A 26,552-nucleotide genomic window follows, 5' to 3' on the forward strand; every position below is an offset into this window, starting at 1 on the left:
ATAATAATTAAAATATGTCGATAATTAATTAAAACATAATTTTCTGTTCGAGTACTCTCAGTACTTTGATGAATTTCCTTATTGGCTGCTAGCTTCTACGGGCTTAGTGGCTGCTGTTAGTGGCTGCTAGCTTCAGCCTGGTATCTAAATAACCAAAGAAAAAAACCCATCCCCCCCCCCCCAAAAAAAAGGATTAAAAAAACCAAAAAAAAACACAAAACTATTAACAATCAGTTTAGGGGTAAACAGTATTCGATTTTCATTTTACTACAGTCAATTACGAAATGATCCCCCCAAAAGTTACGAATTTTGATGCACAAATCAGATTTTCTCCCGCTTTTTAAAAGTAATTTGAACAAAACTGGTATTCTTAATACATCCTAATAGAACCAAACACTGGCTTTTGGTGTCTTGCAAATCAAAAGAAACTTTTTATACATAAAATATCGAAACAAATTCTCTAAAAGTTTGTGTCTCTCTTTCACGAATAATAAACAATTAAGTATAACATGTACATATATGTTGAAATTGTTTAACATTCTTGACTACTTGTTTTAAAAACAAAATTTTGTTGCATATGCATTGAAAGAATTTGACAAATCTTACTCAATTGTTGTTCTTGATTAGTCTTAGATACAATATAATTATTTATCTTGAACATCCTTAGAAGATAAAAACACAAACACTTTATTATGAACAGTCGTTTTGTCCGCTCTCATTAGTCTACCAAGATATAGACGGTGGCATTTGTCTATATATCCTTTTACTGACTACAGGTCGAGATTTATAATGAAACAATTTTAAATTAAAAACACCGTGACAGTTTATTACTCTAATAACGTTATAAAGCGAAGTAAAAGGTGCTTCACAAACTAAAACTTTTTCACTGAAAAATATTGAGAATGGATTTGTTGTTGTTTAAGAGGATGTTTCCTGCAACTTTATCTCTATTAAAAACCAAATGGAACCACTTAAGAACGTACATTTAGTTTCCCTTTACGTGTACATATTCTTGAACTCGTTTTCATTTACTCATATTAGATCAGGAAATGTTTTTGAATTCTTATTTTAATCGATTCAAGAAGTTTTATTATATAATAATTCATTTATATTTATTGTTGTTAAACAGTCTCTTCTTATTTTGACAAATTTTAATGCTGACAGTAAAAACATTCATTACGACTTTAATAACTTGGCATAATGATGCATGTTTTTATTGTTAAAATTAAAACCTGTCTCAAGGAAATCATCACAAAACTTTGTAGATGATGGGAATATAACATGTTGTCCAATGATATAACTATAATGATAAAACTTACTCTGAAATAAAATGCCTATTTTCACAATTAGGCACTGAGCTGATAACAATTCATTGTAAATTCCGATAATAAAAATACGGAAAAGTCACCCTATAAGTATTACAAACCCCTTTTAAATGGATAATAAAAGTTCTACTCAGAAGTAACAATCGAATTTATAATGAAATCCTGACGATACTTGTTATGATACACATTAGAATAGAACACACTACTTTATTTCCCTAAATAGCCTTGTGTAATATGTCTGTTGTGATGTATATCGATCTCGTGACTGAATTTCCACATAGTGCACGTGGTATGTATGGGAAACATTTAATGACATAGATAAGGGCAGGATTTAAATAATTCAAAAGTGTAATGAAATCAGATTGGTATTGTAATGTCTGGGAAAATCCTTTGTATCCAATATAATGCAGTCAAGGAGAACTCGTACATAGCAAGATCACAGTCCGAAAATACACCCAGTTTGTTTTCATCAGTATGCACCCTAAATTTGCAAGATTTATATCAGTGAAATCGGTGAAACTTAGATCAAATAATACAAATAAATGTCAATATAATCATAAAAAGCATTGAGTAAATGAGTGAACAGAATTAAAATCACGAGTGATATAAATACCTATACTTCAAAGATGAATTAAAGATTTCCGTGACGACCAGCCATACATTTTGTTATCAGGAAATTTATTACCTGTCTATCTCGGGTACGAACAGGGCGACACAGCGACGGTCTACATTTGAAGACAACAAAATGGAGAAGTCAGGACCTCCACCAAGCTATAGTGGTCCCCCGCCATCCTACCAGGGCCGTAAGTATTTATTAGTTACAAAACAGAGCCTCATTATTCTCTCATGTCCATCTTGTTTTGTTTTTGTAAATTTACTTTCATTTTGATTATATCAGGTTATTTTTGATATCGATTCATTTGACTGTCCAATTACACAAACTGTTTGAAATCTGACAAAAGGGTTGAAAACTAGTGTATTAAATGTCACACATGTAAAATTTTCTATAAAGAAACACATGCATTGTAAATCTAATACAATCTTTAATAGTTACCGTACCAGGTTATTCAGGGTGGGATTGGGTTCAAAATAGCGAGAATTGTTATCTCTGAGAAAAACCTTCTTGTTTTTTTAAGCGCAATATTTTGTCAAGTTTCCATCAGGCCGAATACCTTTAGAATTATCAGTAGAACGGATATCGTTTTAAAATCAATAGAGTGTACAGTGATAATGATGATAACTTGCTAACGGTACGGTGTAATCAGAGCAGTCTAAAAAGTTCTATATAAAAACAAGGAAGTTAGCTCTGGTCTTGTATAATACATTACTTTATTATTATTATTTTAATCACAGGTATCTTTATGTCATATTTATTTTTCTTAACATTGTATTTGGCAGAAACAAGTTCGTCAACAGTTGTATTTGCACAACAGCAACCGACTTTGGTGGCAGTTCAGTTGTTTAGGGAAACACCTGTGCGAGTTACTTGCCAGTATTGCGGAAGTGACGTTTTCACTTCTACAATGTTTGAAACGGGAACCATCACTTGGTTGGCATGCGCAATAACAGCCTTCGTTGGGTATGTTTCTGTTACTTATTAATTTACTCAAACATTATACTTGAACAATGCATGTCACTGCAAATTGCTTCACCAAAACAACTAACACTCTTTACCACTTTGAGTAACTTAATTGTTTAACAAAACAACCAACATACTTTAACCATTTGTGTTTATAAATTTTGCTTCCCTTTAACCACTACCCTTGATATTGAGCACTTTGCGGCACACTGCAGATTGCTGCGGAGCAACAATTTCCAACATCTCCGTTGTTTTATCGTTATTTGGTTATTGTTGACGGGTACCTGTTGTTTGTTCAATAGGTGCTGGTTAGGCTGTTGTCTGATCCCGTTCTGTGTGGACGGCTGTAAGGACGTGGTCCATTCCTGCCCCAACTGTCGACAGGTGCTCGGCCGCTACGACAGAATCTAAGGAACCAGTAACAGGGTCCCCAGCCATCAAATTACAGTGTAGTTCATGATTGTATTCGTGCACACATTGTTAACATTTTTTTTGATTATAGGACAAATTTTGGGGATTTACTTTGAAATCATTAGAGTAAACATTTATTGTTTTTGTTTAAATGATTTTCATGATAAGAATTGTTGTATATGTTTGATACGTACTTTAATTGTTACGGATTTTAATTCTGTTTTTAATAAATATCTTTTTGATTATAGGACAATTTTTTGGGATTTACTTTGATATCAATAGCGTAAATTAAATTACTTTGTTAAAATGATTTTCATGATAAGAATTGTTGTATATGTTTGATATGTACTATAATTGTTATGGATTATATTTTCTGTTTTTAATAAATATATATCTTTTAATATAAAAGAATTACAAGCGTAGTTATCATTATTTTCTCAGTCAGAGACTTGCCAAGTCCCCAACATATACACGACTTCAAACTTTGGTTTCACATGTGTGAAACATGAGACTCTATCATTTGTTTGTTTAACTCCATGCACATGCTTCATATATCAGCTGTCATGTAAACAAAAAAAATATACACAGAAATGTATCGGCTACGACGCAATGTTTGTAATGCAAAAACATATACACCGAAACAGTGCCTTTTTATCAGGTGGATCGATTTTTGTTGCTAGTTAGTATTTCGTTCAAGATAAGCTATTGCAATGAACGTTTTTTGATAAGATATTTAAAAAATCCGTTAACGTAGATTGTAAGGCTTGCTTGAAATAGAAAAAAATATACTTACATTTGGACCAAGTATTCAATGAAACGTCAAAATGGTCACACTGCAAAGCATTAAAATTGATAATATCAGATTTAACTAAACATTTTTTTAAATTTTCCAATAGAAAGAAAAAGAAGATACTGTCAACTGTTTTCTGATAATATAAAATACCTTTATTTCATTATTGAAACTGATATTTTGTAAAAATGCAATGAAAACAAATGTTAATAAATCAAATAGTGCATTCAAATTTAGGTACTTTATCTGAATATATCTGTACAATTTAACGGCAAAATGGTTCAATGTTACAAAAAGGTGGCAGAACTTCATGTAAATATATCAGTAAGCACTGACCCAGAACGAACGTGCAAAGCAATCATAAATATATCTTCAAACTTAAAATAAATAATAAATATTTCAAGAGACGCAAACTGTTTGGTCAATTAAAAAACACACACAATGCAATCGGCTATCGATTTACGAGTTTTAAATGTACCACACAACCATAGTAAATACGATTTTTGAAGGCTCTCCTTTCCGCACGAAGCACCCCGGCATAGAGCAAGAAAGACCCCCTTTAACTACCCCGCAGTAAAGAAGCTGTCACAGTCTTTGGAGTTCGATGTGTACACGTATCTGTTTTTAAAGGATATTTTTTTTCGTTCGATACCAATGTTGATTTGATGCCATTTTTGTACACAAATGATTTGAAGGAAAATGAGTAGTAATCAAGGTAAGAAATTTACTAATCTCAATGCAATCTTATTTTTGTTTTGATAATTGATAAATAATAATTTGATAAACCTTAATACAGTATCATATAAATGTTAACGTTATCAATAAAAACATTACTGTGTTAATAGTTTTAACTTCCTGGTTCTCGATTTTATTGATTGCATTGATTTGAATATTCACGTTTAAAATTCCAGCATGGGTCGGTGCCAATTTTTTGTTGTTGAATGTCTCAAAACAATTTAAATTCCTTCGGAGTGTAGCATGTGTTATGCTTGATTTTTCAGTCTTATCTCGATACGATTTATTTTGCAGGTAGTAATGATTCTGTATCTTTAGAAGTATCAGAATGATCGCGAGGTTTTTTAACTAATAAAAATTGAAACATTAATAATTCAGGTAAAAAGAGGTTATTAGAATTTATAGAGTTTATAGCAAGAAGAATTTGAAAACAGTAAGTAACTCACAAGGGTATGAAGCAAACAGTAAGTAACCTGTGTTTAGCAAGGGCTATTAGTAAACAGTAAATATCTTTTTTATAACAGGGGTTTTAAAAACAGTAATTAACTTATCAGAAAATTCAAATAAATGTTAGGAACTTGTTTATAAAAATGATGATTAGAAAGGAGTATATAATTTGACGTCTATAGTAAGGATTATTAGAAAGTAAAAGAATAAATCCTCCATTTTCAGAGTATAATAAAAAAAGTAAAAAGTTATTGATAGGAACTATTCCATATATACAGGGGACACTAACTATAATTCGAAACAGGAACAATGCCAACAATATTGTCCACAACTCTTCTGCTGATGAAATATGACTATTATTTCGTTTCAAACTTTGTTTCAGACACCAAAGCTATCATTATCCAGCCCGAGGGTCGGGGTAGAACCCCCCTCCAGGAATGGCCCGTCCATACAGAGTGTCCTTACTGTGGCGGCTTTATCCTGACCAGTCTAGAATATGAAACAGGGACGCTTACCTGGATAATGTGTTTCTTTATAATGTTCATTGGGTAAGATAGGCTTTCATTCTTTGTCTAAACTTTACCTACTTACTCAGTCCTCTTCGTTCCTTGTGGATCATAGGACTACTACAGTCGCTCTCCATCCCACTCTGTGTCGCGCTATGTTTTTTTTTTGCCTCATTCCAAGTCTTCCCGATATTTTCAAGTTCTTTCAATCTTGTTTTTTTCCAACTGTGCAGTAGTCTCCTTTATCCACATCTCCTCTTTATCTATGACTGTACTATAACATGCATGCAAATCAAATTTCTACTTACATTACTCGCATCAATGCTTTTTTTTTTTTTTTATTCTTTTCCTTCTTGTGTCATATTTATTATTTTTGCATTTCAAGAAAAACAAATATTGGTTGTGTGCTTTAAATTTTTTTAACTGTCTCTTCCTATTGAGGCATTGTTTTTCATTAAGTTCATGTAATTGTTTGACCAATTAATTCCTTTTTTCCTTCCTACAGGCTGTTTCTAGGATGCTGTTTAGTGCCTTTTTGTATGGACGGGTGTAAAGATATTGCTCATATTTGTCCAGACTGTAAAAAGGAAGTGGGAAGATTTTACCGGATTTGAAACTATATTCACTGAGATATGCATGATTCCATAGCCTATCATGTTTTAAAATTCGCTGTATATATTTTATCATGAAAAATTATATTTTCATGAAAAAGTCTTTGTGTAGAGTATTCTGCACATCATTTTGTTTTTCAAAGAAATACTATTGTTATTGTTTTTGTATGTGTATGTTTTTGTAAGGATTATATAGTTGAACAATGTACAAATAAGCCAATGTCAGCTGATATGACCGTACATATATAATTATCATTCAGCATTACCTAACTTCGCTAAACTCTTCGTACAAGCACTGCATATGAGCAAAATAATTCAATATATTAGCAAAAGTTTGTTAAATAACCCGTGAATATGTATTTTTAATAAATTGACATTATTAGGGTGTTTCTGTGCGAAATTCTTAGTGTCCATAATTTGCTTTGACTCTGTATGACTGAACTTTTAAGCAATGTTTTTGCTCTATGTAAATGCTCTATGCAAAAGACAGAACCATTTATTCTGACTGCTGTCAGTATGTGGTTTTGTATTGTATAATTTTTTTTTTTAATTTTGTTTAACAACTGTAATTGATGATTTATAAGTTATTGGTGATGACGTGTGCAGTGCCTGCTCTAAAAGTATGTTTTCTTGACATATTGCCACTATTTAGAAAATGATTCTGATTTGAAATTTGTGATAATTAGGAAGACCTAGTTTGTTATATTTGTTGACAGTTATTTTTTTGTATATTAGATAATTGAATGACATGTATTGATAAAATGAGAATGTAATAAACAATCATGAGTCAATATAGCCTGCAAGTTAATGCAAATAGTAAATCCATAATTATATTAAATACCTTTTTAGTTTTTTTTAATGATATGAATTAAAAATGTCTTTATTCCAAAATAATATAAAGAAAAAAGCTTTATTGAGGTTTGTGCTCAAAAGATACATTTATCACCAATTTATTTTAGATACTACTAGTACATAGTTTGATACGCCCGAAACATATGCGTTCTTAATTACGTATATCAAAAATAGTGAGGCATGGTTCACAAGTACTAAGCTTTTAAACTACCCATAAAGATTTTCACGTTTCGTTCTGGATCATGAAAATGTTAAAACAAATGTGGAAAGGCTCGAAAACATATGTAACAAAACCCCCAAAACCTGTAAAATTAAAAGCAGTATTGAAGAGAATCCATGCTTTCCTAGGTAGAACTAAGACAATTCCAATGGTTTGATATATCTTGTTTTAATAAATGCACAGCAATTGTTAACATGATCATACTTCAAATTACCATTGTGTTAGATTAGATTTGCTTTTTCTGTGAACTTTTAAAAGAAAAATATTTTTAATAGAAGAGGAAACGCATTCTTTTTGCCCTCATAAAAAATATTTAAACTAGAGCAAAGCTCGTTGCAAAGCAACGAGTGGGTCTTCCGTTAATGTCGGAAGTAAAGCCGGAAGTTCCTGTAAGAAGCAGACCTCTTAAACCAACAACAAGAGTAACTAAAATAAAAAGATGAAAAAATCGAATTATTCCTGGTACGACTTAACAAAATCCGAATGATTTTAAGTACGAATTAACAAAAACCTTTCTGATTTCAAGAACGACTTGACCAAAAAAAATCCGAATGTGTTCAAGTACGACTTAACAATTATTTTTGGTACGAATTAATTTTACTTTGAACATTACGCTATTTTTTAAACCAAGGACGCGGAATCAAAATTTCCGGAAAAATCAATTTTTAAACCCCGATATCTCTGTAATGCATCGTCCAATTTTCAAACGGATTTCAGATTTGAATTCACCATGGCAAGTTCTATAAGATTGTAGTATTGTATTATTTTGTTCAAAAAAAAGAAAATTTCCAAAAATTGGAACTGCTTCCGGTTTTGAGCAAATTTGATGAACAAAATTTTAAACCCCCAGTACATTAAAGAATTGATACATCTATCATCAGTAAAAATTTCAAAGCCATATCTTTAAAGTTTACGGAGATTTCTTCCGGACAAACCACTTTTTTTAAATTTAAAAATGGCCGCAAAATTTGAACGGAAGTGACGTAAATGCTGAAACTTTAAAATCTTTTAGGCACGGTAACTTTACAAAAGCTCTGCAAATTTTATTGAAATCGGATGAAAACTTTTTGAGATATAAAGCCGAGAAGGAGTCAGAAAAAAAAATAAATAAAAAATAAAACTAGAGCAAAGCTCGTTGCAAAGCAACGAGTGGGTCTTCCGTTAATGTTGGAAGTAAAGCTGGAAGTTCCTGTAAGAAGCAGAGCTCTTAAACCAATAACAAGAGTAACTAAAATAAAAAGATGAAAAAATCGAATATTCCTGGTACGACTTAACAAAATACGAATGATTTTATGTACGACTTAACAAAAACCTTTCCGATTTTAAGAACGACTGAACAAAAAAAAAATCCGAATGTGTTCAGGTACGACTTAGCAATTATTTTTGGTACGAGTTAATTTTACTTTGAACATTACGCTATTTTTTAAACCAAGGACGCGGAATCAAAATTTCCGGAAAAATCAATTTTAAAACCCCGATATCTCTGTCATGCATCATCCGATTTGAAAACGGCTTTTAGTGTTAGATTCAGCTTAAATAGCTCTACAAAACACATTTTCATTTTTGATTCGATCAGAAAATTCATTTTTTCGGAAAGAAATTTTCACTTCCAGTTTCGACCGGAAGTGACAAAATACATTTTTTTGGTCAAATGCCATAAGTAAATCCGCAGATTTACAATCACAGAAAATTTCAAGTCTATATAAACCACCGTTTACGAGAAAAGTCCTGGACAAAATCACTTTTTGAAAATTTTTAAAATAACGTAACTAGAAAACGGAAGTGATTTAATGACTGAACCTTTACAAGCTTCAAAGGACAAGAATTTAACATAATCCCTGAAAATTTCTTGCAAATCGGTTGAATAGTTTTTGAGATATAAAGCAAAAAAGAAGTCAGAAGGAAAAACAAGAAGAACTAGAGCAAAGCTCGTTGCAAAGCAACGAGTGGGTCTTCCGTTAATGTCGGAAGTAAAGCTGGAAGTTCCTGTTAGAAGCAGACCTCTAAAACCAATAACAAGAGAAACTAAAATAAAAAGATGAAAAATATCGAACCATTCCTGGTACGAATTACCAAAACCCGAATGATTTTAAGTACGACTTAACAAAAACCTTTCCGATTTCAAGAACGACTTAACAAAAAAAATCCGAATGTATTCAAGTACGACTTAGCAATTATTTTTGGTACGAGTTAATTTTACTTTGAACACTATGCTATTTTTTAAACCAAGGACGCGGAATCAAAATTTCCGGAAAAATCAATTTTTAAACCCCGATATCTCTGTAATGCATCGTCCGATTTTCAAACGGATTTCAGTTTCGTATTCAGCATGACCAGCTCTACAAACCTCGTAAACATTTGAAATTAAAACGAAAAATTCGAAAATTCAAAAATTTTAAAACGCTTCCGGTTTGGTCCGGAAGTGAAGGAAACTAAATTCCAACCTTATGTCCAAATAAAAACGATCAATGCTTCAACACAGAAAATTCCCAGTCTTTATCTTAAAGCGTTTTTGAAAAACGCCCTGGACAAAATCACTTTTTGAAAATTTAAAATTTGACGTAACGTAAAAACGGATGTGACGTTGTAAATAAAAATTTAACATCTTTAAGGCACAATAATGCTACATCATCCCTGAAAGTTTCATGTAAATCCGTTGAAAACTGTTGGAGATATTAAGGTTTAAAAAAGTCAGAAAAATAAAGAAAAAGAAAAAAAATAATAATAAAAAGAAACAATAGAATAACAAGAGGGTCTTCCGTTCAAAAACGGAAGACCCTAATAATAATGATAAAACTAGACACGATCTCGTTGCGAGCAACGAGGAGGTCTTCCGTCCGATTTTTAGAAGGTGAAATGACGTCATCGACTTTAATTATCGACAACAAAACATGATATGGAAATAGGGGCGAAGAACTAATGCTTTCCTGGAATGCTTTTTATAAGTTCTTTTACGTTGCTTTTTCAAATAGAAAAAAAATTTCCAATTGAAATAGAAAAGATTAAACTATTTTACCTCTGGCCCCTAATATCCCTAGTTAGGTAACGCATGAGAAAATCATTATATTGTTGGGATATATAAACGTATTATACATAAAGTCTGTCCCAAGATATTTTTGCCACACATTTTCTCAAATTATTCGATATTTGTAAATATCTCTTGATTCAGACGAGGTTCATTCGATAGTATGAAAAAATCCCAAGATTTCCCTTTTGTAACGTCCCCTCTAGCTTGTCAGGTTTCAATACACGGCTAAAAAAAGAATGTCTACGGGGATTTTGCATTGCATCGGCCATTATAAAGCCCGGATGAAAACGTTGAAAAATTGTGCTAGATATTCCGTGAGACTTCCGAATTGAGAAAAGATGTAAACATTCCCCATTATAAATCTCCGTAAGAAATCTGTTTTTGATCCTGTGAATGTTTACGAAGGAAAAATAGTAATTTCTGAATGAAGTTTGACCCCCTAAAAAACGTTAATACCTAATTACGTAACACATGATAAAATCAATAGATTTCTTGGATACATAACAGTTGAGATCGACACAAAATTTAAAATTTTGATTAATTCATGTGATTTTGAATGACCATAGTTGTGAATGGAATTGTAGATCATTTTGGAGAATAAGCGGGTATTGAACATAATTAATGCACATGATCATGCACATGACAAATAAAGTGTCTTACACATGTAAATCTTAATGTAAAAGCTGCTTGGTCCAATTTTCAATAAAATAATTGTATGCTTTTAAACGATGGTTATGCTAAGTATGTGTGCAATAATATACGTTGCAGTAGTTTTCCCGGTCAATTAAGCCATATTTAAATAAAAAAAATTATGTACATGTTGAAACTCGTTGAACCCGGATGTTGTGTATTACGGCATGCTGCCCAATCCGGCGACATTATTCAGCTCCTTGACATTTTCCCATCATTTTTGTTTTTAAAAAATTGTGCAATCCCGATCCTGTCTATTCTGTAAACCGGCGAAATGAAAAAACATACTGCTTATAATTAGTGAGAGTTATCTCCCGTAGTCCGTCTACTTATCGATCGGTCGGCCTTCTGCGAGATATTTTAAATGCTCAATTATCGACCAATTTTACTGTCGTTGCTATTGATTTAAATAACTGTAAATATAGATCCAAACTAGCAACTCATTTCAGTTAACACCGTAAAGTCTTGTTATGAATTGCAAAAATTAGATAATTAGATGATAATTCACCCCATTTTTTCAGGCCGTGATTCAGGATACTGTGAGAGTAAGACTGCCGATATTGTCTGTTATCCCCGTTGTATGGCTACACGTACAGAGTTGCATATTATTCTAGATCTGTCAAAATGCTATTTTTTTTAAAATAAAATTCTCATTATATTAATATTCATCCATTGTTTCCCTGTATCATAACAGTTCTCGCCATCAGGTGTTTCAGCCACCTGTTGACTTGTTAATGTTTTGTTTAACAATTTACGGTTAAGCATGCACTTTACAGGTAGATCGGATGTTTGAAAAATTATCAATAACGATGATTTGATTCAAAAAGTATTTCCATCGTATGTATTCCGTTATGGATTTATTGTTTCAAAAAAATAATTTAAAATGAAAATTGGTACCGTATAGATAAGATCGATGAAATCTAATATATTTCAGAACAATTGAAAATTTTACAAGAATACACGATCAGGAGCTACTGCATTAAATACTAAAATTAATTTCAAACAATGTACTCTAAACCGGATGTTGCCTAATCCGGCCATTTTTTTTCAGAACCACCCTCCGCCGGATTAGACAATTTTTGGTGTATATCCACAACATAATCGACATAAAAGGGTTTTGCGTAATTTCGCCTCGTGTTTAAACTGGCCCCTTACGTTGAAGCTAACATGATTGTATTACGACTTTGACATCTGTCTTTTTTATATAATCTATTATAACATATGAAATATACAGCATGACTATTTAAACAAAAATAAAGCAGTGTACATTTGTTCATTAATAGGTTTTATGTTTACATTGTTTATAATCATTGCAAAACATGCAGGATGAAGAAACACGATCACTCGAAGGATGAAACCCAACGGTTTCCTTTTTTAAACATTCAAATGATGTATTTTGAGGGTTTTTTTGTATGCCCAAAATTTATTTTTATTTACTTTGAATATTTCTAACGTTGAAGGGAGAGCAATTCCGTGTAAATACATCTATAACTTTGTAAGATCATTCATTTGGTTTGCAAGGAAAATTATTTGATACTGTAATGGCCGACAAATCGGAACATGCAGCTTAAAGAAATTTCTCAACATTTTATACCTCGAAACGTTATTTCAAATCAGGCACCAAACAATAAAGGGAAATGGAAATATTCGGCGGATATAAACGTTAAAGTATTCTTATGATAAAAAATTGTATTTTTGGCAAACATAGATTAATCATTTTTTATCTCCTACAAGATATAATCGCACCTGTGTTTTGTATCCATCTCTTTTTAGCCAAACCTGTAAAAATTCGTGGTCGTTTCACCGTCTTGTTGTAAACCCCGCTGAAATGATTACAATCGATTCGCTGTTGAACGAAAGACTCGACTAGAAAAACTTGCTGCATGGGCCATCTAACATTATTAATTTTAATGATGAATTCAGAAACTTATAGATTTCAAAAAGTGTCATTTTTTGTTAAGTTACAGGAACATTGTCATTCATGCACATAAATTTGTACAAAATAAGTTATATGTTATTCAACCAGTGTTTGAAATTTAAGACCGTTCTTGAAATATTTGGGAAAGAAATTTTAGGGGTCATCCTTTCATCTTTTTATCGGGCTCGTGTAACAAAATTTGAGCCATTTCCGAATAACTGTGTGCACAAAAATCGTATATTAAAAGAATGCAGGTAACGGGAGCTTTTAACAGGGGAGCAGGGAGTGCTTTAAAATTCATATTGACATGTATTAATTTACCGTGTAAAATTATCAATCATAGGCATTAGATAACTGCTATTGCCTGGTTGGCGAATTTGATTTGCCTATTGACTCCATGAAATCTACAATTTCGCTTAGTTAAACGATAACATTTTTAAAAAAAACATATATAAGCATGTACTCCAATCAGGTGTTGTACTTTACAGAACGTTTAAAAAATTACGCGATTGCCGAGCGCTTCTTTTTTGGGAAAAATAGTCCTAATCAGACAGCAAATACATAATACAGCATACAGACGGTTTTATTAATATATATATATATAATTTATGTATTAACTATTTAAGTGTGCTTGAATATGCAAATTTTAAAGCCCATTCGATTTGTATTAGATAATTAATCTACTAAGTAGTATTTTTAACCATGTGTTCTCTACTCGATTTTTAACTATCCGAATACAATCAAAATATTTACAATGAATGCACATGTACATAAACTTTTTATAACTCACATATTCTTTCAGAATCAAAAAAAAAAAAATAAAATTTGATTAATTATAAATTAATAAAATCAGCAATGAGTATGCTTTTTAATGAATCTGACCACCATTGAGAAGAGGTTATTATACCAATATTGTGACCCTTATTATTTTACGGCCTGAATGTAAATAATTTTTCAACTTCTATAAAATGGTTAGTTTTAACGTGCCCGCACCTACCGCAAGCATGTAAAATTGTACTTCTTAAGCTGCCTTATCTCAAACGCTTTTTAAATATATTTGAACTTTTACTTACTACATCCTGCTTAACTCTCTCTCTCTCTCTCTCTCTCTCTCTCTCTCTCTCTCTCTCTCTCAACTCATAAAAAATTCTAATACTTTGTTAGACAAATGAAGAATCACATTATCATAGATTACAGATACTTATGTGAATATCGCCAATATTTTGTTGAAATTGGTAGTGTAATGCATTTAATTCTCAGCAGCAAAATGTCACAAATAGAAACAGGTGAATTCATTTACATTTCAAATCGTACGACTGTAAAACGTATTATATTAATTGATGGCAGATTTTTTCCTTTATTTTACGAACTATGATTTAAATCAATGGTTTGATGCATCGTTAACCGATATCATTGGAAATGAAAATAACAACGAATCAAAGAGCATTGAAATGTGTGATAACGTATAAACACGAGAAGCATGTGTCCTACAGCGAATCGGCTGTCCACTAGCGCGGCTTCTCCTTGGCCCGTGTGATGAAAATGTACACTCAACGTGGTGGGTTTGAAATGTTTGCAGTTTGATAACTAAATTTTATTTTCCAACAATAAAACTATTTCATGACATAAACAAGATCACAAAGAACGCCCCTTGTTCAATGACAGTCATACAATCTATTTTTTTTTATTACGAGAGCAAAAAAGCAATACTTCGTAGGTAATGGTATAATCTTTTTCCATTCACTCTTTAATATCGTTTAAATCTGAATTCTTTGTGTTTGCAGCAAAATAAATAAACCCGTGTGTGTATTACAGTAAGGCGCATATCTTGTGTATTGGATAACGGTAGACCGCTCGCTAGTCCAGCCGCTACCCATTTCCTCGGCCGCGGGCAAGGATCGGATACGTATAATTGTTTACACACATGAAGCTCGGAAAACAGCTAGCTAGATTTTAAATGCGACTCAAATACATTGCATAGAAGTAATTCTTTTACCCATAATGTGTTTCCCCTGAAAAGAATTGAAATGTTTCAACACTTTCCGAATGCAAGCTAGTACACTGTCTATGGTAGTAGGTAAAGGTATAATCTTTTTTTATTTTCTATTAAAATCACTAAAATCGGAAGTTTTGTGTTTGCAGCTACATATAAAAATTCATGTGTGCATTACAGAAAGACACAAATCTTGTGTATTTGATAACGGCAGACCCGCTCGCTAGTCCAGTCGTGACCTACTTCCTCGGCTGCGGGCAAGGGTGGATACGTAACTGTTCACATACACAGCTCGGAATACAGCTAGATTTAAAATGCGACTCAAATGAATTGCATAGAAACAGTTCTTTCATCCATAATGTGTTTCACTAGAAAATAAATAAAATGTTTAAACACTTTCCGTATATAAACTGGTATCCTTTATGTCAGTTATACGCACAAATACCCCGTTTATTTGCCAAATAAAACACAAATACATGGTAACAAGTCTGGCTTTTTACACTCATATTACGCAATACCCGAACAAAATAGTATTGTTACGACATTAATAAGATCATAATGAACAACTTTTGCAGCGACAGCCATATTGAAATCTTAACCAATTTTGAGTTATAAAGTGAAAACTTTGAAGGGTTCTAGGCCCTTAATTTGAGGGGCCAGCCCCTTTTTCTAGATGTCAAAGAAAAGATCTTGTAAATATAAATTTTCTTCTACATGTCTTAACAAAATATTTGTGAGAAAAAAGATAATCTAAGAAAACCAGGCAAAATCACAACACTTTTTTAATCTCATTTTTCGAGCCCTACCGAGCTTTAGCGCCTTTTGTGCCTGAAAGTGATTAATGCCTTATTACATATCTACAATCTTTTGTCTATCATTCCTGAAAATTTGAACTAAATATCTTTTATAGTTTTTCATAACTCTCTTGGACAAGCCGTCCCTCTGAAAATCAAGAAAACGTCGATATTTCAAAAACGGAAATGACGTCATCAACCAAAAAAATTTCCGATCAAGTTTAAATTAATATCAATAAGATCTGAAAATTTTATCAAAATTGATCAAAGAGTTTCTGAGTAATCGCTGACACAAAATCGGTAAGAAAAAAAAGGAGAAGAATGAGAAAAAAAACCCGAAGAAAAACAATAAGGTCTTCCGTTGGAAACGGAAGACCTTAAAAAAAAACCAATAGAATAACAAGAGGGTCTTCCGTTGAAAACGGAAGACCCTAATAATAATAAAAAGAAACCAAAGAAAAACAAGAGGGTCTTCCGTTGGAAACGGAAGACCCTAATAAGAATTGCATTACTTAATTGCAGAGCAAAGTTTGTATAAATCAGTACAAAGTAAATGATACTGAAACCACAAATTTTACGAAACAAGAGCCTCTATTCGCGGGTGATAAGTATCGGATTTCTTCTGCCTTTTATTCATTTTCTTCGAAAATTTACGAGACTTATGAATTTTTGCAGTTTCTATACTTTCTATGGGTGTAGCTTTTTTCAGATTCAACCACCAATAGCCTTATTATAGAAGACACTGCCAGATTTCAAGGACATGACCTTGATACCTCTTCCTTTAGGTACATCTTTATTTCTTTTAGATAACTGCATTCTCAGAAAAGAAAGATCATATTAGCTTTCACACTCATTTAAAATGTAGGTATAAATATACGGAATGATACAACTTTTGATTGTTATGGTCTCACAACTGCACGTGTCTCAATTTGTAAGTTTTTTTTTTTATTTTCATACTTCTATTTTTTCTTTTTTTGCATAAATCTATTTTAAATTTGTTTAATTTAAAAGTAATACTAGTATCAGCTGAGTAACATTTTTAAGAATGAAGTTATAAATCATATTTGTAATATCATTTTTATGGGACCCATATATTATGGGTATTATAAAAAATAAATGAGAACGAACCAATATTGTGAAAGATAAAGAATACCTGCAAGGAAATATTAATAAAGGTCTAGTAACCGCATTTTCTTCGACAAAAATAAAGGTTCTTTAAGTTATTGACCTTTATCTAGATTTCAGGTATCTAAAAATGTTTCGTACGGATTTTATTTTATATTGAGGCAAAACTCACATAGCCAATCTGTCTTTTTTTATGTTTAAACACTGGACTCAGGTGAGCGAGGCATTGTGGGAATAGAATGCAGTACATAAAGAAAATTAAATTGCATAGTAGTGTAAAAATTACAGTCATATAAGTTGATTGAAAAGAATCTTATTTTTTCTAGATACAGTGTATCAGTGCTACCTACCCCCCCCCCCCGGGAAAAATTGACTATAGTGTAGATTTTCTTCCATGGAAAGCTGGCTATATAGTATCATTTCCTCCTTTTTTTTAACCCCCCCCCCCACCACCGGAAAGCCTACTATATAGTATCGTTTCCCTCTTTCTTACATCATTCCCGTCATGGCGGGCCATTCATGACAATATTTCGCAATATCTGATATGGCATTGATCACTCAAAATGAAAGGTAATGAATGTTTAGCTCCTCTCGCTATACCGCTTGACAAATCCCTAATTTGATATGTATCTTTTGAAAAAAAAAGTAAAAAAGTTACAAAATTTGATTCCCCTTTTTATTCCCTGAAATCAATATACTGAGTATTTTAGATAAAGACAGTAATTGTTTTCATTTTAAAAACTTTCCTTTCTAATTTTTGATATCTGGAGACAGTGTGTAATGATGGGATTAAAAACTGTTTTTGTGGCTCCGCTAGGTAAGGTTTTAAAAAATGGTAAAGGTGTACTTTTGAGTACGTATTTTAATTTTAATGTCAATTTTTTTAATTTCAAAAAAAATCATTTAATGAGAGGAGATACATTAATGGATGATAAATGTATTTCCGCATTTTTACATTTCAAAAGGGGGCTTGTCTGATGAAGTTTTTGTCTGTAAGTCTTACAATTTATTTTTAATAAATAAAGATGTTACCTCTTTTGTATACATGTAGTTATGTATCTTAAAGAAATTATGATGGCTTGTTAGAACTTTGTGAATGAGTTTGTGTCTTTTTTGTGACGAAGCAACTTGCATTGTACGTAACACAGAACTATGTGAAAGGTGTGGCAATTATACCAAACTCAAACTCAGAAAACGTATTTTGATTGAAAAATAGAATGTACTGCTTAATTATCGTTAACATATCAGAGTGAAAAAGCAAGTCATGAACGATCATTGTATAACGTAGATACTTCCAATGATTCTCCAGAGTAGATATATGGCCCAGACAAGACGTACGACTTGATTTGTTGAGACATTACTAACGTACAAATTCAGAACATAGCATGTGGATGCATAATATGCCATGATACCTTACAGATTTATCAAAGACTACGCCAGTTAAGTTCTATATTTTCAATATAAACTAAGTTAATATCACATGTGCACATGTTTACACAGGTTTATGCAACCTTCGGATTTACAAATCATTGATTTGAATTTTGACTTCTATCACCAATTGGCTTTTTGTAAATCTTTTTATGAAATCTGAGCCCAAAGCGCGGGGGATAAATCCTACTATGTGGGAAAGTCTACTACATGTGTATAATAGCTTTCTCCCTGTGGAGAATTACTTCTAAATGGCAGATTTTGCCGGGGGGGGGCAACTATGGTGGAAAAGCTGTTAAAAAACACCGGTATTTATATGTTAAATTTGGTGTTATTGGGAAAGAGAACATTATTGAATCGTATTCTTCGTATATAGTTTCAACAAATTTGCATTTACGATTTTAGTGTATATTTTGTTAAAAATGAATATGGTTTTTTTCTTCAAACAAATGTATACGTTAAATGTTGTTAAACCCCTTTTGGGATCCCAGTTCTTGAAAGGCTTTGCATAAACAGTTTAGAATGTCCATTATGTCAGGATGTTTGTTAAGTGGTTATATCGTATATTGTAGCACTGAAGAAGCTTATCCCCTTATATTGATATGTTTGAATTTTTAACCCGACCAGGCCCCTTACTCCGATGTCACGGATTGAACAACTTAGCGTTAACATTATTAAGGTTCTTGGATATTCTAATACAGTTATTGCCGAGATCAAAGAGATGCCGCGGACAGTATTCTCCAATATACGACGAACGTCATCAGTAAATTATCAGATGAGAAATACCTATGTGTCTCGCACTGACCATGAAAGTACAACTTAAAACCATAAGAAGTTTTAAAACTATGTCAATTTCACATGTTAGTTCCAGCCAAAACGATGTGTATTGCCTCAAATGTTTATTTTTAAGATATCAATGCGGCTGTTCCTAGCACATCCCTAGCACATTTTCACTGCGTGTTTTTACATAAAATATATAACTTGTAGTAATAATAATCGTATTTTAAAAATTGCCCTTAAAATATTAAGAACATGATTCAAAGATATATTATAAATAAGTAAAAAGAATTAAAAATCCAAAGAAAAATCCTGTCGTCTGCATGTGATTCCTTTGATCGATACGCATGTAAACATTACTAACAAAACAATTGGGGTTACACGGAACAGCCGTCAAAATGACCTAGATCGTCTCTCTATAGGAGAAACGATCTGTAGAAATACTGGGCTGTTAGTAGAATAGAAATAAAGTTCTTGTTATCGTGAATGTTGCAGGATAACCTCCTCGGTCTCGAAATATTGCCGAGGCTTTTATATTTCAAAACAACATTTCTCGACCTCGGAGGTTATTCTGCAACATTCACGAAAACTCGTACTTTATTTCCCAAGTATACATCTACTCAAAAACTGAAACGTTGTTTTGAAGGAAAATATCTCCCTGTCTGTTTATAAGATATTTTTCCAAATGTTTTGAATTACCGACAGTTGACGATAATAACATTTTATAATCTTTTTTTTTTTTTGCTTTTAACAGCAACAAAAATTATTCAACGAAATTGCGACATGATGTGTATCGGTGTGATTTTAACCGTTGCTTTTGTCGCCTTACTGGTATACTTAGCACTCGGTAGGAAAAACTACAATATCACGGTTTCAAAGTCACTGGAGGGTAAAACAATTATCGTCACTGGAGCAGAGCAAGGTATATAAATGATTTTATATCAGCAACATCAGTTTTTTTTCAATGTAGATGAGTTAAATAAAACCTTTACAACTGAAAGCAAGTCGGACAAAATCAAGTTCACTTGGTTTCAATAGAACTGAAATTATTTGACATTTCGTCACAATTGTAGGAAGAGGGTTTCAAATCGCACTTGAGCTGGTGAAGAAAAAAGCGCGAGTCATTATGGCGTGTGCAGATGACAACAAAGGAAGGAAAGCTCGACAAAACATTGTTCAAAGAACAGGAAACACAGATGTTGTGGTCCAACATCTTGATGTCACTATGATATCATCGGTTCGGTATTTTGTGGCGTGGTTCAAAGAACACGAAAAGAAGCTAGACATTCTCATAAATAATAAAGAAATGATTAGTAAGTAAGAAATGTAAATTTTATCTTTTATAACTTCATTGATAACATAAACGATTTTTCTAAACAAAACGATGTTTTCAGCCATTCAGAAAACGATGACAGAGGGTATTGAATTGATTTTTTCCGCCAACTATCTTGGACCGTTTTTGCTGACAACTTCGATGCAAGGCATGTTAAGTACACAATTCACTGTAGCATTTTTAACACATTAGAAAAAAAATCTAAATTAAAGAACAAAACCAATTATTTTTTTTCTATAGATTTGCTGAAAAAGTGCAAAGGGCGAATTGTAAATGTTGGCTCCGTACTACCTAAATGTAGGTTTACTGAAGTGGACTGTGAGAATCTTAAAGCAGAGAAGTCTTTCGATTTTTCAAGATTTTACGAATCCAAAGTAGCACTGATGATATTTACCAAAGAGCTTGCAAAACGAACTAAAAATTCAGGTATCAATGACGATAACAATTTTTTTCTCTTATAAAATTGTTATTTTATTGAAATTCAAATGAAGTTTTCAATACTTGCTACTGTCCATAATTGCCACTCCATGTTTATTTTATAACAGGTATTGTTGTTTCCTATGTAAACACTGGATTGGTAGATATCGACCTTTACCGAGACATTTCATGGCTATTTCTTCTTTGTCAGTCTCTCCGTAAGGGACAAGGACTAAAGGTATTGTAATGGCTGGTCATAAAAAAAACTGTTGAAAAAAATGTTCCATTTGTTAAATTTAACCTGATTAAATTTTTTTTGTTAACAGTCGGCGACAGAGGGTGCTCTGTCTGTGCTGTTCTGTGCCCTGGACGACTCTGTACAGACGGGTGAGTGTTACAGTAACGGTCAGCCCATGGACCATACGTCGTTACCTGTCTCTGTGTACGACAAAGGACTAGCCAAAAAGCTGTGGGAGGCCAGTGAGAAACTCACAGAAACATTCAATAAGACAAATACCACAAACGCCCTCAATCGTCGTAAAATAGTAACAAACGACTTTTATACTGAGCTGAAAATAAAACTTGAACAACATGGGCGCGCCGAGTAGCACATGATATCATATGCTACATGCAACGATTATAAATGATTGTTATTTTTATTAAAAGCGCTCCTATTAAAGGCACACTTTTTATAAAATCAGCAGAGTATATTCGATTATAAACTGTAGTAGTATGATTTACTCGGTATGGAAATAGAAAATAAAATGATCTATAGCAAAGGATTTTATTGAAAACATTATTCAAACGATAAAATTTAACATAGTTGTTACGTTTAATAACTTATTGTATTACTTTGATAAAAACTGAATTCATAGAAAAAATGGAGAAACACAATTTCTGCGAAAAAGATAAAGTTTCAAATCAATCAAGATCCAATTCGTCCTGCTCTTTATGTATTTTCGTGGAAAGAAGGTTTTTATTAGTGAGTTCAAAGGGTATTGTTTAAAATCGAGAGAGTGAATATCTTAAATATTAACTGTCATAATGATTGCAAACATGATCATGGGGATATATAAAATTGTTTGCAATTTTTATTTCATGGTATCTTTTGCGGTGATCATAAATGAATAACTTCTTATCTAAACTTGCCTTAACTGGTAGTTTATAAGAACATGACTTTCATTACGCTTTATATTTTACGTTAACAATTTTACATTTTAAACTTTTTTCTTGAAAATTACAAAGCCAATTGTTACTAATTGTTATGTGAAGCTTTTCTATTGTTAGGGAAATCTGAATTGTAAAAAAAATTCATAGCTCTCCCACCTCAGGGGCGCCACGGGCGTTGCCAAATAAGCAAAAAGCCAAATTAAAAAAAAAACCTTCTTCTCTACTCCCACACAAGTGAGGAAAAAACTTAATGCATGTTTATGATGTCGATGAAGCCCCCTACCGAAATTTTGAATATCATTCTCCCTGGGTCAGGGGTTCAGGCTCCAGAGAAGGAACAATTTGGCCATAAAGTAAAATTGTATCAAAATCTTGTTCTCTACTCCCATATATATTTGTTAAAAACTAAATGCATAGTTATGGTGTCCTTGAAGTCTTTTACCTATATACTGAAATTCATGACCCCTGGGACAGGGCGTTGTGCCGTAGGACGGGACCGTTATAGCCATAAAGTAAAATGTATGATCTCAGAAAAATCTACATTTATGGTTATGATGTCCACGAGCTCCTCTACCTAAATTGTGAAATTCATGGCCCCTCGATCACGGGTTCAGGCTGTAGCGGGGGCAATATGATCATATAGTGTTAATACTAATAATGTTTAAAAATCTTCTTTCCACTCTCACACATCTATAAGAGAAAATGACTTCATAATTATGTTAACCGGGAGGTCTTCTATCAAAATTGTTCCAAAAAGTTCATGTCCACTGAAGTATGTGGTTTGATTCTAGAGTGGGGCAAAAATTGATGCATAGTGTAAATGCATTTAATGTTTAAGATATTTTCTTCTTTATTCCCCCACTCATGTAAGGAAAACTGAATTCATAAATCAGAAAGCCTTTAACCAAAATTGTAAATTTCATGTCCCTGAGATAGGGGTTCTACTCGTTGTCTTCCATTTACATTTACAAGTTAATGATCTACATAGTCAAACTGATGCTGTCACTCTTGAACATTATTTTCCAAGGTTAAATATAGGTCAGTAATAGTGATACGGTGACTTAAAGTACTAATGTGTCATTTAGAAAATGAATTAATAATTATTTTAAGGGGGATGTGCGGCCATCTTGTACATTTGAAGATAAGAATGTTAACATTTCTTGAACTGGCATGTTTGTCCGAAACTGGCCAAAATGTTGCCAAAATATATAAAAGCAAAAAACATGAAGTCAAACATTTCATTTTGTTTGAAAAGTATGCATACAAGAACAGGACAATGCCTTTTTAATCACTCAGAACAGCTGTCAAACCCTGCAAATTTAAGGACTTATTTTGAAGATTTAAAAATTTTGAAAAAATAAGAAGGGCGTTCATTGGTGTCCTCTCTACAAGCATTTGTTGAGAAAAAGTTTGAATTTTACTAATTTAAGTGGTAATTTTGCCTCAAAGTAAGGTATCCTATTCTTAAAATGGGCCTAAAAATCACAAGATATATTTGTCTGTGTCTATGGAGGTATATTGCAAGTATATTTTCATTGAAATATAATGTATACTGTTTTAATTTAAGACAATCGCTTTTTTTTGGAACTCTATCCCACTTCTAAAAAGAATCTTTTTTATTTTATACTTAGAGAACTAACAAATTCCACATTAAACAAACATGGAACAGATATTGAGATAAAAATCAATTTCAAAACAGATTGTTTTGAATTGACATTTATTTTTTCTATGAAAATATAACGTCAATGTGTCTCCATAAACACAGAAGTTTTAAGTTTAGACTGAATTTATCTTGTTCTAATACTAGATCCCATGCCGACTGATGAAAATAGGGTACCCTATTTTGAGGCGAAGTTACCACTTAAATTAGCAAATTTCAAACTTTTTTCAACAAATGGTGAATTGTAGAGAGGACACCAATGAACCCCCTTCATATTTTTTTCAGATTTTTAAATCTTCAAAATAAGTCTGAAGCTGCGCAGTTCGATAGCTGTTCTGCGTGATTAAAAAAGCATTTTCCTGTTCTTGTATGCATACATTTCAAACAAAATGATATAAGTAGGACTTCATATTTATTGCTTTTATATCTTTTGGCAATATTTTTGGACTGTTTCGGACAGAAACAAGCCAGTTCAAGAAATATTTACAATCTTATCCTCAAATGTACAAAATGGCCACACATCCGCCTTAAAGTACTTGTCAAATATCAATCATTTTATTGTTATGGTGTTCAAGTAGACTATCTAAAATGTGTGTGATGTCATTATTAAATGATGAATTTGAACGATATTTATCAAATGGATCCCTTTACGGAAGCTGACACTACTACCGTGGACACATGGGACTACACTGTGATATCTTGCACGCTTACTTCCGTATAAAAACTGTTAACTGTAGTATGTAAGTTAATATACTAGGATGTGTTCGATCGTATAAATATTTTCGCTATATAAATGAAGAACGTGATAGTGATTGTTTTTCTTAACACCTGTGAAATAAGACTTTCACTGAAGTTTTGGAAACTGATTATGAACAATCTTTAAATAATTTCCATAATTTACAATATTTTATAAAACAATTGTATATTATTTTATATTTTTACATGTTTTTGGTGCTTCACTCTGTTATATATATTTTTCTCCTTTAATACTCAGTTGTTGTAACCTAATACGTTGCCCCCTTTTTTCTTCAAATAACTCGTTTAATTTGTGCATTTTTTTCTTTGTTTTAGTTTCTTTCATTATGACAATGAATTTTATATGGTTCTTCTTTGATTTTTCACGGATCCCCTTTAGGGACAAGAGGGTTTTATCACCATAAACATTATGGACTATTTTCTATAGTTTTAGCTTGTTGGTTTATTAACATTATTTACTCTTCTTAATTTTCATTAATTTTTACCTGACTGTGATGTGGAAGAATGTAAAATAACGCCCTAATTGTAACAAAGAATAAGAACATCAAAGAAATAAAATCTAGCTTTAGGAAATATACTTATTTGAAAGACAGAATTGAAGAACAACGGTTTCTGCTCACATCTGTGTTTGACACTTATAGAGTTAATGCAATTACATAAATGAACGTTTACCCGGTTACCTGCCAATTTAGAACCAAAGAAATATTCTCCGATTGTATGATTTATATACGTAATTTTTTTCGAGGGTCACTGGAAATCTTAAAACATGTACATGTATATGTTTTAAGTATAAATCCAACTGATTCAGAGTGAAGAGTCAGAGTTCGATAATTAAATGTTATTGGTCAAGATACAAATCGTCCGTCTAATCCGTTACGTTTTCTCTCACTGTCACATAATGTTAACATTAAGTTAGAATCTATACTATTATATTAAAATAATAGACTCGAATTTTTGGGCTTAAACACTGAGAAATCGGAAGAGCACTGACTTTTGTTTTCTTTATTTTAAACATCATTGGTACTTGAAGATTACCAATTTGTTTTTATTTTTTCTCAGTCAATTATCAATAATTTATAATCAACGAAAATTCCTTTAAAAAATCTGGAAATCATCTGGATTTTACAATCTTGCGCATGCGCATTAGATTCACGCTAAATCGCGGAGGCTCTTTAGTTTATGTTTCCACAATATCATGTTTGCATGGATAAACTCAGAAACGATAATACAAATACGCGCATGTAAACTTCCATTGAAGATTTCCTATATATTCTGTTGATCAAAGAAAATACGGGATATACATTGTAACTCTAACTTAGTGCATTTAATATGAAAAATCCGGAGAGTTCCGAATGTCAACATGATGTGTAAATTTGAAGCGAGTAAAAAACGTCGGTGAAAAAGTGTTGAATTTCTCATTAATCTGAATTAAATTTTTAGATGAAAGGTATTTACAGCCTCAAAACTGTTTGTTATGAATAATTTGACTGCTATTTTCAATGCAGCTTCATTATTCTCTCCAAAATCGTTTCGGATTGATTCTGCATTTTTTTGCTACGTAATGGGTATATGAGAGGCATTTTAACTGCCGTGAAGGCCTGCGTCGACACGATTAGATTATTCTAACTAAGCAGGGTGTAGTGAAATGAATAGCATTGTTGTAGGCTTAAAGCTTGGTTATGTAAATGTCAACAATACGGTGTGTCGGTGTATCTATTTCGTGAATGCTCGATATGATATGTAATATGTCAACCCGTGAACGCACGGGTCAAAGTCTAGTTATTAAAGCTGCTTGGTCCGATTTTATATCAAATTTTATGCACGCTTTTAAACGATGGTTTTGCTAAGTATATGTATGATAATAGACATTGCAGTAGTTTTCCCAGTCAATTAAGCCAAATTTCAGAGAAGAAAAATACGTACAAAATTTGCTGACAAAACAAATGACATAAAAGGGTACCGCGTTATTTTGCCTCATGTTAAAGTT

At 32.2% G+C, this 26,552-nt stretch overlaps 3 protein-coding genes and 1 long non-coding RNA gene across 4 annotated transcripts; all 4 read left to right on the forward strand.

Annotated features, from left to right (window-relative positions):
• Positions 1 to 1,969: 1,969 nt before the first annotated feature.
• LOC128180834 (LITAF domain-containing protein-like) lies at positions 1,970 to 3,726 on the forward strand. Its single transcript, XM_052848993.1, has 3 exons — positions 1,970 to 2,128; positions 2,724 to 2,904; positions 3,207 to 3,726. The coding sequence occupies exons 1-3, from the start codon at positions 2,071 to 2,073 to the stop codon at positions 3,313 to 3,315; spliced, it is 348 nt and encodes a 115-aa protein (XP_052704953.1). The 5' UTR covers positions 1,970 to 2,070; the 3' UTR covers positions 3,316 to 3,726.
• An 857-nt stretch (positions 3,727 to 4,583) lies between these two features.
• LOC128180835 (lipopolysaccharide-induced tumor necrosis factor-alpha factor homolog) lies at positions 4,584 to 7,195 on the forward strand. Its single transcript, XM_052848994.1, has 3 exons — positions 4,584 to 4,820; positions 5,670 to 5,835; positions 6,299 to 7,195. Exons 1-3 carry the CDS (start codon positions 4,805 to 4,807, stop codon positions 6,405 to 6,407), a joined length of 291 nt encoding a protein of 96 aa, XP_052704954.1. The 5' UTR covers positions 4,584 to 4,804; the 3' UTR covers positions 6,408 to 7,195.
• A 9,474-nt stretch (positions 7,196 to 16,669) lies between these two features.
• LOC128180837 (uncharacterized) lies at positions 16,670 to 20,711 on the forward strand. The gene is made up of 4 exons (XR_008243260.1): positions 16,670 to 16,830; positions 19,984 to 20,151; positions 20,303 to 20,542; positions 20,624 to 20,711. It is a non-coding gene; the product is annotated as an uncharacterized LOC128180837 (long non-coding RNA).
• Position 20,712: 1 nt separating this feature from the next.
• Positions 20,713 to 21,656, forward strand: LOC128182293 (uncharacterized). The gene is made up of 4 exons (XM_052850877.1): positions 20,713 to 20,719; positions 20,803 to 20,988; positions 21,108 to 21,217; positions 21,306 to 21,656. Exons 1-4 carry the CDS (start codon positions 20,713 to 20,715, stop codon positions 21,585 to 21,587), a joined length of 585 nt encoding a protein of 194 aa, XP_052706837.1. The 3' UTR covers positions 21,588 to 21,656.
• The last annotated feature ends 4,896 nt before the right edge of the window (positions 21,657 to 26,552 follow it).

Source organism: Crassostrea angulata, chromosome 4 (genome assembly GCF_025612915.1).
Source record: "Crassostrea angulata isolate pt1a10 chromosome 4, ASM2561291v2, whole genome shotgun sequence".
Taxonomy (NCBI): domain Eukaryota; kingdom Metazoa; phylum Mollusca; class Bivalvia; order Ostreida; family Ostreidae; genus Magallana; species Magallana angulata.